The following is a 15367-nucleotide window of genomic DNA, read 5'->3' as shown; positions in this document are numbered from 1 at the left end:
TTCAGATATTATACCATTTTTTTCTTTAAAAAATCTGCAATACAAGTCCAGGCGTAACCATGCACATTCTGTCCAATTATATTCCCTTTCATCTGATCTAAATTTCAGTTCAATTTGACACACCTCACACAAAAAAGATTACTTTTAATGGACCCTAGAATTCATTATCCAAGCCTCAGTTACCTTTTCCTGTTCTTATTTAGATTAAATTCAATTGAATCCGAACTGGCAGATTAAACCGTTTCCTGATCCTTTTTTTTTTTTGGAACCGACACAGACTTTGGATATTTAAGTCGCCCGTATTTTCCGCCCACGGAACTGTAAGTAATGTGCTGAACATTTTTATTCAAATGAAATCAATTTCTGTGCGTTTGAGAAGCAGGTGCCAGGCCTTGATTTTTTTTCCTTGCTCTCTCTCTCTCTCTCTCTGCACAAAAAAAGCTGAACTAATTTCAATAACAAAGCTCCTTTGCTTTGTGAATGACGGAACAGCTGTCCCTCTGAAATTCAGGTTCCACTGGGGGTTCGGAATGTGTACAGAATCCCGCTGCAGGCTATACCGCGAACTGACGGGAAAGTGGTAGATTCTCAGACCGTTGAATGTGGAAGATGGCACGTATTTTACTTTTCTTTTTTTTAAAAGGTGACGTCACACACAGACGTCAACGCGCGAGCAGAGGCTGTGAAATTGCAGCATTAATACGATCCTTATTTCACTGCGGTCATGAATCGGTCATGTGTTTATGCTGAATTCAACGGTGAACAACGGTGACTTACTCTCTTAACTTTATCTCTCTTTACTTACATCGTAATATCACAACCATCTACGCTGAAGCCCGAACAGCTGACACCGCGGCGACATTATTTACGGGTCAAACAGGTTCAAACAATTTCCCTTATCATTCCTGATAATGCCGTTAGTTGAATCAAACTCCTCCTCGCCATCCGTTAATCCCCAACAACAAATCCGATACCGCTCGCTGTCATTGCACATTTCAGGAAGAAAACAGCTCACGCTGGACCCATCGCGTGCGTTGGTTCAGATTCTTCCTCCTCTGTGCGGCAGTTCATCACTTTTGACATTCTCTGACCGGAAGCCCTAATTGTCTTTGTGCGCAGCTTTTCCCGATTGCGGTTTTTCGCAGTATCTTGCGCACGTGGATGCGTACTGTAAACTGGGAGACAGAGGACGGGAAAAGCCAAAGAAAGGCCAGACGGAATGCGTGCCTCGTAAAAAGAAAACTGCCGATTGCTGTAGACTGGGAAAAATAAGACGTTGACGTGAATTGCGGCACAACAGAGCAGCACTCGCAAGACAAATGATCCTTTGTGGGCCATTACCCTGGATCAAGTACATAACTGCTTAGGTAAATGCAGTCGCATGGATGCACGTGAACATACACCTTCAGACTAAGAGCAAATAAAACCTTGTCAACCTTACTCACCATTGGCGCATTTACCAATGACAAGGGAGAAACGGACGGTCGCTTTGCACAAGGAAACTCCACGTGCAAGTCCCAAACGTTCTTTTTTTAAAACCCCTTGTTAGAGCCAATTTATGATCACTGTACCTCCGGTAAACTACTACACTAATCCCAAAGGGAGAGCAGTCAATTTAGATTTGTGAATATAGCCTATGTAATTTGGTACAACAATTATTTATGCCAGCCAATAAAAAAGCAATGTCATGCAACTGACATGTAAATTATAAGTTATGCTTGTGCTGTGCAAATTACTCACAACAGGTTTTTTGGGAAGGGCACCCCATAGCAGCGACTGAAGGACGAATATGGGGGTTCAGAACATTGGGGGGAGGGGTGCTGTGGGTGTAAAGAAGGGGGTGGGTTCACTGAAGCCCTCACTAAATTCAAGAGCATATCCACACAAGAACAAAAGCAAAAAAATTACGTGTGAAACTCTACGACGAATACTGGCTTAAAGAAAAACTTCCGTGCAAGAAATTGCATCATCATCCAATAATAGGAGCCCAACAACCAGTTAGAAAGTCTTACCGTACAAAGTTCTGCGCACCTGTGCTCATTTTGACCAACAAATGACCATCTCACCGCAAAAAAAGAGACCAGAGCTCATCCAATGGTCACTTACACCACCACTAACTAGAGGGACGTCATCGCCCCAACTGCATTACGAGCACACACTTAGGCCTTTATTCCAAGGTGAAGACCCACACTTATAATTAGAGAAACTTACTTACCCAAGCAGCTTCTCCTCAAAGGGTGAGGACAAATCTCAACAAAGTACAAAAAAAATCTGGAATGATCAACTGTCACCCCACACAGGAACTTTAAAGGCTCGGACTAAGGTTTCAAAAGCCGCAAGCGTCGCCTTCTGGGGCTACACAAAAAATGTGGGGCGGGACTTACACATAACCTTACCCTCCATAGTCTAGATAGTTTCACTATCCAAGCATTGCTATCTACAAAGTACAAACTGCAAGTAAATACATATTCATTTTCAGTTCCGAGGGTTGATCAACAAATAGCCGCAAGGTGGGGAGAACAATGTCGTCAGTGGAAAATAATACGGGCTCAAAAAATAGTGTTTAAATCTAATTTGCTACTTTCCCTCCTGAGTAATTTATTTACCAGTCTTTTTATTGATAGTAAGAGTAAACAGATGAGTTTATAGTCTGGACTGAATTAATATGGTACATTTACACCGTGTCATTTACATGTTGACAGGTACTCTACTATAAGATTGGTTGCACAGTTTTTCGGACCAAGACACAGAAAAGCAGCCTCCAGTTGAAAGTCATGTCATGTGAGTGGGGAAAAAATGTCTTTGCTATGTCCCTCATCAGGCAAAACAGGATTTTAAGCAAACAATCATGTCACCTAAATACAGAGCCACAGTTTAACAATGGACAGTAATTTTAATCCACCTGCAGTTCCATGAGATGGTCTTTGGATGTCCATTTAAAAAACAATTGTTATTACTAACCATAAAGAGCTAATATGTATTCCTTTTGAAAGTTAAATTGGAATTAAACAAAATCAAACGCTGGGCAATTCAACTGCTGTTAACAGCGGTGGGCTGCTTGTGAGAAACCTGCTAACTCCAGCAGAACAGAGATCAGGCAGCAGATCCAGCAAAGCTGGTCGCAATAATGCACTCTGCAAGACGACAGAGAGTGTGTGTGTGCGCGCGCGTGTGTGTGTCTGTGTCTGTGAGAGAGCGAGAGAAAGAGAGACAGCTCATCGGGGGTAAAATCTCTGGTGCCCGAAAACTGCCCCTTGGATGCTAATTTAATCATACGCAGCTAGGATGACAGCAGATAGGGAGAATCCTCGCGTCAGAGCAGTGGCGTAGTCACACACACAAAAAAAAACCTACTAGGGACGCATTACCATATTGTTCTGGAGCCGTAACTCTGACCATTGACCATAAACCACAAACCAGCTGGTGCAGAACCAGTGGGGACTAACTGTGGAGGAGGGGTGGGCACACTAAGCAGGTAGAGAGGCTACACCAAGTAGGCTAGAGCACAGCTGATGGATCTGGCTAGCCTCCGCAAAATGAAGTAATCCACGACACGTTCGCCGTGTCCTTTCTGCTCGCGTCGGGATTGTAAAGGCTAAAGCGCGATCCATCAGCTGAGAGAGACCCCGCCTATAAACGCAGTCTGTTTTGGAAAAGAGGTTTTTGCCCTGGTTGGTTTTTGGATACGTCTACTGACACGATTGTAACAAATCGCCTGGTGCGTTCTGTTCAGTGCACAGAATTGCAACATATCACATCCGTTATTCCAGTAAACAAGCATCAATCCGACGGCGCCGTAGCGACCTGTTCCTTGTCTTCCTGTGTTTAGCACTTTTTAACAGGTTATAATTTAATTGTCCGTAGAAACACCGTTTGATTAGCCTATGTGCAGAAAATAAGCAGAAGAGGAAGAGGCTAAACGAAACGAAACACTGGCACAATATGCTATAATACACTGGCCGAGTATTTATCGCCATGCGCAAAGTGTGTTAGTTGAGTAGCGTTATAGGCTATCGATCTCGCCGATATTCCTACAATACTGCACTAGCTAGCTAAACTAGCATACATAGCTTGCATAGCGTCCAAAAGCAATCAGAAAGAGACACGATTGTTTTATTTAAACAAACTATACGAATCGCGTAAGCATACGAATTGCACTGACTTGTTTTCACAGTCACGTTAAAGCAAAACCGCGACATAAATAAATATACAGAAAAGAAATTAATTTACGACGACTTACCAAGGGCTGCATCTCCGACTGAACAGTCGGCACTTGAAATCGATCTATTTCTTCCATCATTTTGGCAGCGCGTGTCTGGTACTTAGTCACAGTTTTGTGGAAATATGACTATTAAATTAGTGTTTAATCCTGTACAGAGGCAGAGTCCAGTCTCTTTAGATTGTAAACAGTACACAGGATGCTCTCGCGTTCTGCCTCATCACAGCCAGTTAGCTTGTTCTCTGCCACGGACTGTCAGCGGTGACTCAACACCAACATCTCACTTCCGGGTCCGGGAGCACCCGTTTATTACCATTCCAGAGAAGGACGCCCCAGACGAATTTACTTATTCATGAAGCAACAACAATAATAATAATAATAATACATTATTATTATTATTATTGGCTATATTATGACTGGTATAACTATGACCACTAGCTAATACTATTACTAATATTACTACTCATAATAATAATAATAATAATAATAATAAATCAATAAACATTATATAATATATCATGGTTGCATTATTATTATTATTATTATTGTTGTTGTTGTTGTTGTTGTTGTTGTTGTTGTTGTTACTATTCATTTGATGTAATGAGATGCATGCTTGTCCACAACTTAATAGTGTACTGAACAAACGTATGGAAATGAAGTGCGTAAACTCTGTGCGGTGTGTTGACATGGTAGGCTACTAGACCTCAATCATGTAGGCCTATGTTTCGGAAAGAAAGAAAGAAAGAAAGAAAGAAAGAAAGAAAGAAAGAAAGAAAGAAAGAAAGAAAAGCAATTCTTTCTATCAATGTACGTGTTTCTTTACTGCTTTTAGGGGCGTGATTTTCATTTAACGCTCAGAAATCAAATGAATAAACCTTCTATCAGAAAAACAAGACGTTGCTATGTTAACCCTGTATGCAAGTATGCTTGTCTATCTTATCATGGATTTAGGCTTCGAGTTTTGAACGTACCCTCCTACCCCGCGCACGCACTGCAACCTGCGCACACGACTCTACAGACAGCCCTGGTTGCCAGGGTAACCGTTGTACACAATCGCATAGCTTAGCTGTAGCGACTGCGTCTCATTCCTTCAAACTATCCTGCAGTAAATCGAGTTTAATGTTTCGAGAAAACGTTACATGTGGCTACTGTAGCTAACCGAATAGCCTCTAAAACCAGTGGAAGACGCCTTTTTTTCTTTTTTTTCTTTGATTCGGAACAGTGTTCCCTGGGGTTACTTTGAAACCATGCCAGCACAATTGAAAGCTGCAAATGTGAAATCCAAACAGGTAAACGATGCTTTATTCAACTGAACTCTTTGCTCAAGACAACTTGACCAGGTTTATAAAAATGCACATGTCATGTTAATGAACGGTAAAGTGACATTAAACGGTTGATGAGCGACGTGACGCATAGCGTGCTCGCTCAACTATCTACAACCTAAAGGTTTGTTGTTGCAAGTCACTTCGGGTCACAGCAAAAGGACAACAGTTACTTGAAGTGAAGTAAAATGCTCTAATGTTCATTACCTGTGTTGCAATATTTTTTCCACCAAAGTTTAAATTCTATTGTATTAAACGTTTTATTTACTATTGTGTGCACTATCCAGGGGTCAATTGCACAGTCTCAGTCTACCAAGGCTCCTGCTAAACCAGCCAAAGCCGCCAGTAAGAGAAAGGTACCCTGGAACGTCCCCGTGCGTCTGTCTGTGTTTTTCTGTCAACGTGTTCGGAAGTTACGCATGTCTCGAGACTTCGAATGTGTCAGCCTCTAGGTTATACAGTCTGAATTCTGAGTAGCCTGCGGTCGCTGTAACAAACACAATTCAAGCACCAGATGTGGCATCATGCACAACACACACATGGACAAATTAACGCACGTGGAATCAGACACGTTATCAAATCCTACCTGTGTAATAGTACCTTGTTCCGCATCAGTGTTTTATTACACTATTGAACAAATACGGGGAAGCAAACTGGAATATTTTTTTTTTCCCTTTGTGTTTGTGAGGATGATGATGATGGGACAGAACTAGGTGATGGAACTGAAGACTGGATGCAGGGGAAGACCCTGGTCAAACCACCCGACCAGCTGGACCTGACTGAAGCTGTAAGGACTTGTTTATATTCATATCTGATATACGGCTCCGGCTCGTGACTCGGGTCTCTCTGTATCTGGTGTATGCGAACATCTGTTCACGTAAGGGGCAAACTCATGCGTAATGCTGCTGGGATTCAGGTCGAAGCACTGGCGGGTGGCACCGTCGTATTGGGAGAATTGTGGTAATAATTCTAGGGGGTGAACTCATCCAACTGGTGTGGCCTGGTGCCCGGGAAAAGAATGAGAGATTGAAAAGATAAAGGACACCTGCACACCAGCAAAAGCGCAATTTGAATAAACAGAGCATTTGCTGGTGTTTGGATATTGTTTATTTTTTTCCAATAATTATGAGCAATATCCTTCACAACCACTAATGGGTGCAGTGCATGATTCTTTTAGGGTGGGGGGGGGGGGTTGCCAACAGACTCTAAATTTATAAATGTATATGCAGTAAATTGCTTTAGACTAGGTAATCTGGTAAGCAAATAATAATAATAATAACATTCTTCTTCTTCTTCTTCTTCTTCTTATTGATAACAATAATAATAATAATAATAATAATAATAATAATAATCCATATGTACATTATTTCATGTAAATATGTGTATTTTAGGGGGCATGGAAGCTAGCATACACCGTCAGTATATTCAAACTGACACATTCACATGAAGGGACCTGTCTCCATTTCCAATGCAGTGTACTTCCTTTACACCAAAGCGTCCCTTTTTTTCAAAGAGGCCTCAGACAGGAAGCTGCTTGTTTGTTGCGTCTAATCACGTGACCTACGCTAAATCGCCGCCTGTAGCTGCATAAATCTTTTATGACTCTGCCCAAAAAAAAAAAGGGGTGTAATTCCTGCCGAACTAAATATACTTTATCGTTTCTTTTTTGTGATATTGGCTCGCTCGGTATTCATCTTGGTTCTGATCTCTTAGATTGAGCTCGGTTATCATAATAAGCAATGAATCCTCATGCCGCAGATAGCAAAGCGCTATTTTCAGCCCCTAGTAGGGGCTCTGAATTGATCCTAACTCGCAGCATTGTCCCTTTTTTTCGATTGGTCCGGGGGAAAATAGAAAGGTACGTTAACCTTTGACCTTGTCTGCCCGGCGGTACTGATTGCCTCAGGGCGCGTCGGCCGCGGCTGGCCCGGGTAATCATGACGTCGGAGATGAAGAGGGCACGTCGCAATTTCAGACCTTGGAGAACAGACAGGCGTGTATTTCCAGTCTCGTCTGGCTCCTTGGCTGCTTGGTATTCTGCAAAAAGATGCTCGTGTTTGACGTGAGAGATTCTCGCAGACCTTTTTTTTTTGTACCTCGCTTGTGTGGTTTTCGGGGGTTCAGGCCTGGTTTTTTATGCCCAATTTTCCTCTTTCGTTTCCTCTCTGAAGCGTCTTTGTGACAGTGTCTCTGCAAAAAAAAAAAAAGAAGCATGATGCAAATAAAATTGAACTGAATTGAATTGATTTCAATCACAGCTCTCCTTGCTAGTCTTCATTGTGAAGGTGGGGGGGGGGGGTGGGCGGACACTGGAGTGTCAATGGGACTTTCGTTCCAAAGGTAATTAAAGAGCAGATCAAAGTAAGAGAGGGACCCTCCTTTCTGATGTCAGAAGCTCTACAGGTGGTGGGGTTGTGATATCTCCGCTTGACCTGCTCCTGCCTCATTTTGTAGTTTTGTTTTAGGACTCAATTTTCTGTCGGCAGTGGCCGACAGTAACTCACCTTTTACTGTGTGTGTTTTTTTAGGAGCTGAAAGAGGAGTTTACAAGGATCCTGACAGCAAATAATCCACACGCCCCTCAGAACATCGTCCGCTACAGCTTCAAGGTGACCTGTCGCGGACTTAAATTTACGGTCAGGCCCACAACAGGAACCCCCAACCTGACCTGACCTGACCTGGCCCAGACCAGACACGACCCGTGTCGAGAAAATGATTGGAAATGCTTTAATCTCCTTTTGCATGGTTGCTGGATCGCAGGTGCTCTGACCTTTCTGCTTTTTTTTTGGGGTAATGTAATTCCCTGTTATCTCCACTCCACAGGAGCGTGCCTACAAGCCCATCAGCAGTGTGGACCAGCTGGCCGTCCACTTCGTCCTGGAGGGGAACCTGCTGCACCTGGACTCGGACGAGGCTCGCAGGCAGAGGGCCAAGCAAGGAATGGCTGAAGGTGGGCGGAGCCTCGCAGCACCGGCACGCCTCGACCAATCACAAGAGACCACTGGGCCCACTATGCAGAGAAGAAAGTCAGGACTGAGTTCACGATGAGCAAAACATAGCGCAGCCATTTTGTAACCAAAATGTGGAGTTAAAGTGAGACAAGCAGCAAAACATAGTAAAATGGTTCTCATCCTAACTCTGGCCTGGGTGCAGTCAACTATTGTTGATAGTTAAATTTGTTAAATAAATGTTGATTTTTTTAAATATATAAATGCTAGTGGTTAATTTTTTCCTTCATAAACACAGTTTGGTGACTTAATTTAATGTAATTAATGTTGTGAAGATATGTTATAAGTAAGTGATATATTATAACTTTGTACTTTTCAGAAAAAGCTCCTGTTGAATCCTCCATAGCAGAAACTGACGAGGAGAAGCCAGAAACTCCGGTAACAGAACGAATGCTACTCGGGCTGAACTGTTGTTATTTGGCACGTTTGTAAATCCCCTCAGACACGCAGTGCTGGCTACGCTCAGGAACATACAGGCGGGATTACAGGAGCTGAGCGCATCAAGGCTAACCTGCTAGCTCACCTGCCACTGGGTTAGGACACAGTGTGGCTGGGGAACATGGCTGGGCCATCTTTAGTTTGGCAACAGCGTGCGGGCACACAAGTGTGGTTCAGTTACAGTGTACTTAGCTGGAGTTTAAACCTCAGGTTTAACCCTCTAGACCACAGAAGTGGATTAGTACTGGAATACCTATCCCAATCTGTGAAAGGAGGATTAGGTGTTTTAGTTTTAATGCAGTGCTGTCGTCTAGGCGGGGTTTAAACTTCAGCTAAGCATGCTGTAATGGACCCAGTCTGTCCTGTACATGTTTAAATAACCCTGATCTAGCCTAGCTGCCGTGGCTTCATCGGACCTGGAAGGTGGGGGGATGAGGGCTCAACACATCGTTTTCCTCTCTTTCAGGTTGGGGGGGAGGAGCCAGCCGAGGGGGAGGCGGAGCCAGAGGAGGGCGGAGCCGAGGAGAGGGCGGAGAGCGCGGAAATGAAGGGCGGCGGGCGCGAGCAGAAGCTCACCAACCAGTTCAACTTCAGCGAGCGGGCATCCCAGACGCTCAACAACCCCCAGAGGGTGAGAGAGAGAGAGAGCGGCCTGGGCTGGGTGGGGGAGGGTGGGAGGGGTGAGAGAGAGCCACATGGTGGTGGAGAGAGGGAGGGGTGAGAGAGAGCTGCCTGGGGCGTAGGGAGGAAGGGGGGGGGGCCTAACTGCAGCACCTCTGGAGACGGGGTGATGTTGCGCTTTTTATCAATTATTGCTTATTAGCTTAGCGGGTGCTCATGTCAGCAGCAAATAACTGACCTCACGTTTTCCCATACCCTCCGTTTACACATTAGGCCAGGGCGTCACTCTCGCCTCCCATAGTTAGCTGCCTGTTGGCCTTCATTAAACGTACATCGATTCGTGTATTTTGGAAATCCCCCTTTCAGCAATAATTAATGAGTCCTCCTTAACAGAACTATGTGGCATGAGGAAATACAATTTTAAATCGCAGACGGTTTACGCGTCGGATCTTTAATCCGATTGGTTATCGTGCTGTGCTCCCCTGTCCTTCCGGTCGCTCCGCCATCTTGCCTCGCATCGCCAGCGATCCCAGCATGCCTTGCGAATGCAAGAAAATCGGCTCCAGTTGAAAGTCGGTTCTCACCGGCGGGTGTGTGGCTTCAGCTGTGGAGGCATTCGGGTCAAGTGCAATGCAGTGGCACTGCCCCTTCCCAGGACTTGGAACCCGCAGCCTCTTCTAAACAGAGTTACGGTCCCGTTTCCCCTCACCAGGCACTCCCAGTGCATGCTGGGAGACTGGGTGACTGTGCGGAGAGTGTAACGCTCTCTGATGTAGAAGTTCAGCTGCAGGTTGCAGCATGCCCGTGGCAATCCGTGGGGTGTTTGTTCTGCTTGATGAAAATGAATGGGAAACAAAGAGTTTCCTCAGCTATTACCATTAGCATTAGCATATTTTCCTTTACCTCATACAGGAAGCTGCTACTTTCTAAACTGTGCCCTTCATTTGCATTTATGTGACACGGGAGAATGAAATAAAATCCAGTAAAGTTCAGGGTCCAGTTACATCCTGTCAGTGATTCAGCAAAAGTGGATCCATATACAGTTACTCATGCATTAAGATGGAACTTCTCATCTTTTTTTTCCAGTTTCTGTATTTTGTAAAAAGGTATTCTCATGCCTGTGCCGCCTGGTGGATTTTGTACACGAAACACTTGGGGCGGGTGGGGGGGGTTTGACTTTGATCTAAGGACTGTAGCGTCATTTGCTAAAATTTATGTTAAGGATTAAAGTGAGTTAAAGCACCATTTTTGATTCTGACGCATGCTCCACAACACTGACAAATGAGTCACTGACAAATACGCAATCCTGAACTTCCTTAGAAAAGTAATGTATTTTAATTTGTTTCTGACTCATAGTTATGTACATATTAAGTGTTATTTATTTATTTATTTATTTTACTGTAAATATGGTATCCAAAGTTACGGGAACAGAGCCAAAGAGGGGGACATAGCTCAGGAGGTAAGAGCGGTTGTCTGACAGTCGGAGGGTTGCCGGTTCGATCCCCCGCCCTGGACGTGTCGAAGTGTCCCTGAGCAAGACACCTAACCCCTAATTGCTCCCAAGGAGCTGATTGGTACCTTGCATGGCAGCCTTTCGCCACTGGTGTGTGAGTGTGTGTGAATGGGTGAATGGGTGTGTTACGGCTGGCTCGCCTGGCCGCAACAAACAAAGTCCGGATCGATCAAAAACACGACAGAAACTGATCTAAAAACAAACCCAGACATTTATTAATCTAAATAACAAACAAAAACACACAAAGTTCACAAAACCAAAGCTCTCCACACAAATCACAAGCCCCAAAAGAAAAACTCTCCCCTGCCTCATACTACTGGGCTTATATTGGGCCACAGGCAGGTGGAAGCAATCAGGCAATTAAGTAATTAAGCAACTACCTCCACCTGCACTACCCAGGCAAGCAGAGGCAGGGGACGTAACAGGGTGAATGGGTGAATGAGAGGCATCAGTTGTAAAGCGCTTTGGATAAAAGCGCTATATAAATATAAATGCAGTCCACTTTATAAATCATTAAAATAAGTTTTCTGTGTTGATCAGTGCGGGTACCTCACATCCAAAATGGAGGCTTATGGGGGGAAGGGGGTCTGTTGTGCACGTCCTGTAACAATGGAGCCTCTTTCTGCGACACCCCTGACCTTGTGATCACTCCCTTTGTTCTCTCTCTCTGTCCCTGCTGAATGTCGTAATGTGAAATGTCAGAGAGATAGAGAGAGAGAGTGGGGGAGAGAGCGAGAGAGAGAGAGAATGAGGGAGTGAGAGTGGTCGAGCCAGAGAGAGAGGGAGGAATAGGGAAAGAGAGTGTGAAAAAGAAAGATGGGGAGGGAAGGATAGAGAAGAGGGTGTGTGTGAGAGGGCGAGATTGGTGGTGGGAGGTAAGAATAAGGAAAGAGAGAAGGTGAGAGAGAAAGATTGGAAGCAAGGGATAGAGAGAAAAAGTGTGAGAGACACACCAGAGAGAGAGTGAAAACGAGGTAGAAAGATAGGTGGAGGGATGGAGGAATAGGGAAGGAGAGAGGGCGTGAGTAAGAAAGATGGGAGATGGAGAGGGACGAGGATTAATATCTGAGGAAACAGAACTCGAATGCAACACTGGAAACCCAGAAGTCACTTTAAAGAAATGGACTGAGCTGATAAGGAAGTATCTGGTGCAAGACTGTGGCACATATTTCAGCAGGAGAGAGAGACAGGACAGGGGGGGGGGTGGGGGGGGCAGGGGGTGCCTGGGGGGGGGGCTAGGGAGCATTGAGAGATTGCTCAGCAGGTCATTTCATGCTGACGCAAAAAGGTATTCGTGCGTGTGCCATTTTTTTCGGGGGGGGGCGTGAGTTGAGGGTGACTAGTGACTAAACGCCTCTCTGAGCACCACCACTACCCCCCCCCCCCCAACATCTTTCGACGACTCGCTGGTAACACCACACAGAGCGGACAGCTTCCATTCGCAGCTTCCGTTTCAGTGGCCTTGAAGTCCGCTCAGCGTCAGGCTGATGAACGGGCAGCAGGTCGGAGCGGTAGAATGAGCTACGGAGAGGAAAGGGGATTTATTTATTTATTTATTTTAATCACAGGTGGGTGAGAGAAAAAAGAACACAGTCACTGTCAGCCAGCTTCTCAAACAATTTAAGTGCTACTTAACAAATAAAATATTTAATGTCATTCTGAAAAACTTCTCTACTTCCGAATGTCTCCGATTTCTGAGGACCCCTGTAGGGTCATGCTAATGATATGCCTGTTTGGAATTATCAGCAGTTATTCACTACAATTTAAAATGAACACAAGCTGAGCCATTTTAATAATTTCATTATGCTCGCTGGCTTTATATAATAGTTCATTTCTTTTAACTTATTATTGAGTTGAGTGTTTGACAGCTACAGCCAGAAAATCAATGCAATCTTGATTTTTTTTGTTCAGGTAGCTTCTATATTTCTATATTATATAAATATTTTCTTCACCTGATTTTTCAGCATCGAGAATGCCAAACAGAACCCCCACCTCGTTCAAACTTCTCAGCCACAGCCAATCAGGTAAGCACACAAAGTATAAACTCCTCAATCACAGCCAATCAGGTAAGCACACAAAGTATAAACTCCTCAGCCACAGCCAATCAGGTAAGCACGCAAAGTATAAACTCCTCAATCACAGCCAATCAGGTAAGCGCACACAGTATAACCAACGCCACTGTTCAATCCAACCACAATACACTTTTTTTGTCTATAAATTGTCAGGGAATTGATTAACTTAGTTTACTTTTAAACCACCCCACAGAATTATTTTTTAACTGAATCTCCTGGGGTGTTTGATCCTGTGATGTTTCGCGGGTACTGCAGACAGTAACGCTCGCGAAACCCTCCTGCTCGTAAAAAAAACGGGAAAATATAAATATATAAATCAGACGACTCCCCTCCGGCGACGTGTCCGCAGTGGGAGATCTACGACGCGTACGTGCAGGAGCTGCAGAAGCAGGAGAAGAGCAAGGAGAAGCAGAAAGCGCCCCCGTCCAAGAAGGAGGAGGACCGGGCCAAGAAGAAGGCCGTGCTGGCGGAGACGCAGGTGAGCCGGCCCCCGTCAGCACAAACCGAAATCTTCATTACATTACATTACATTTCAGGCATTCAGCAGACGCTCTTATCCAGACCGACTTACACATCTATTTTCATTCCATCCGTGTGTGCAGCTGGATATATACTGAAGCGATGCAGGTTAAGTACCTTGCTCAAGGGTACAACGGCAGTGTCCTACCCGGGAATCGAACCTGCGACCTTTAGGTTACAATACCAGGTCCTTACTCATTACACTACACTGCCGCCCCCATTCATGAATGAGTGAATGAATCATTGCATTTATATAGTAGTTTTCCAAATGCTTAAAGTGCTTTTACAGTGATGAGTGGGAACTCACCTCACCCACCACCAATGTGTAGCGCCCACCTGGAGAGGCGGAAATCTGGGTTGAGGCATTTTAAACAAACCTAGTTAACTCCAACGTAGCTCAGGTTTTATCCGATATATGTAGGCTGGCTGCGTCCTAGTCGGCTAGAAACCTTCTTCACTTCTCAGCCGAATGTGGCCGGGTTTTCTCACCAAAACGCCTAGACGGCATTTCACGTACAGCGCAAACTTTGATTTATGAACCTCTGAGTTACACACTGGCTGGGCAACCAAACGGTATAAATCTGGAAGTACAGTAGCATAAGGAATCATGCCTCCCAGGTCCTTATTATACAATGCTTAGATTGCGTTATTACCAGTGATGCAAACGGTGAGAATTGAACATTAAACATTAAACAGTCAATAATACTTTTCATTGAAGAAAAAAATAACTGGAGATGCACCCCTCACTGAACTGCATGCTGGGAAAAATTATGAAGAAGCAGCATAATAAAACAAAAGCGTTGATATCTCCTGCACAATAAACATTGCATTGCTAAGTGTTTTCTCCACACATTGACCACATGGACCATAAGGTTCTATGCTTTTTCTCCACACATGGACCATAAGGTTCTATGCATTTTCTCCACATATGGACCATAAGGTTCTATGCTTTTTCTCCACATATGGACCATAAGGTTCTATGCTTTTTCTTCACACATTGATCATAAGGTTCTATGCTTTTTCTCCACACATTGATCATAAGGTTCTATGCTTTTTCTCCACACATTGACCTTGATGTTCCATGATTTTTCTCCACTCATTGACCATGAGTTTCAATGCTTTTTTTCACACATTAACCATGCATTTCATGTGTTTTCTCCACACATTGTCAGATGCATTTATTAGTTAACTTCACTTTTGGAAAGAGCAGTTTTTTTCTCTCTGTACTTCATCTTGAACTTCCTTGTCCTAGTCCCTTCAAGATGGGAGATTTTTTTGAAGGGCTTCACTGATCTATCTCTTCAGAGAGAGCCCTTTAACACTTGGAATTGCATTAAAACTAACGAGGAAGGACGTTAGACAAAGTAAACATAGATGAAACAGCGCTGGGATTGCATTCGCAAAGAAAAGGAAACATAAGATGACACTGATTGCTTTTTTCCTGGCAAGTTCTGAAGTATTTGAGAAAACACAACTGTCAGCAGTCATTGCTTGTTTTGTGCAAACTATTAAAGCATGCTTTCATGATTCACTATTTAATCATATATTCTATGTATGATTATGTGTCTGTGCATATATATGTGTGTAACATTCTGTGTCATGAAACATTCTGTGTTATTTTGCTATATTTAAATAGCAAATCATGCTGTTTGGTT

General features: G+C 44.0%; 2 protein-coding genes across 5 annotated transcripts in view; one reads left to right on the top strand and one right to left on the bottom strand.

Annotated features, from left to right (window-relative positions):
- fam219aa (family with sequence similarity 219 member Aa) overlaps positions 1–4504 on the bottom strand; it is a 31440-nt gene extending 26936 nt beyond the window's left edge. The window contains exon 1 of one of the 2 annotated variants that reach the window (XM_064307512.1): positions 4241–4504. In XM_064307512.1, the coding sequence (XP_064163582.1) occupies positions 4241–4300 (60 nt within the window). In that variant the 5' untranslated portion in view covers positions 4301–4504. The remainder of the gene's footprint in view (positions 1–4240) is intronic. The other variant, XM_064307513.1, reaches the window with a different exon arrangement.
- Positions 4505–5237: 733 nt separating this feature from the next.
- The window catches only part of dnai1.2 (dynein, axonemal, intermediate chain 1, paralog 2), a 42284-nt gene continuing 32154 nt past the window's right edge, over positions 5238–15367 (top strand). For all 3 annotated transcript variants that reach the window (XR_010325414.1, XR_010325413.1, XM_064308298.1), the window contains exons 1-9: positions 5238–5508; positions 5829–5897; positions 6230–6328; positions 8070–8150; positions 8365–8491; positions 8869–8927; positions 9454–9618; positions 13086–13145; positions 13543–13671. Coding sequence is in view for 1 of the 3 variants with exons in the window: in XM_064308298.1 (XP_064164368.1) it covers positions 5467–5508; positions 5829–5897; positions 6230–6328; positions 8070–8150; positions 8365–8491; positions 8869–8927; positions 9454–9618; positions 13086–13145; positions 13543–13671 (831 nt within the window). In the remaining 2 variants the exon portion in view is untranslated. The remainder of the gene's footprint in view (positions 5509–5828; positions 5898–6229; positions 6329–8069; positions 8151–8364; positions 8492–8868; positions 8928–9453; positions 9619–13085; positions 13146–13542; positions 13672–15367) is intronic.

This window comes from Anguilla rostrata, chromosome 14 (genome assembly GCF_018555375.3).
Source record: "Anguilla rostrata isolate EN2019 chromosome 14, ASM1855537v3, whole genome shotgun sequence".
In the NCBI taxonomy this organism is placed as follows: Eukaryota; Metazoa; Chordata; class Actinopteri; order Anguilliformes; family Anguillidae; genus Anguilla; species Anguilla rostrata.
This window is presented reverse-complemented; position numbering and strand designations above follow the sequence as displayed.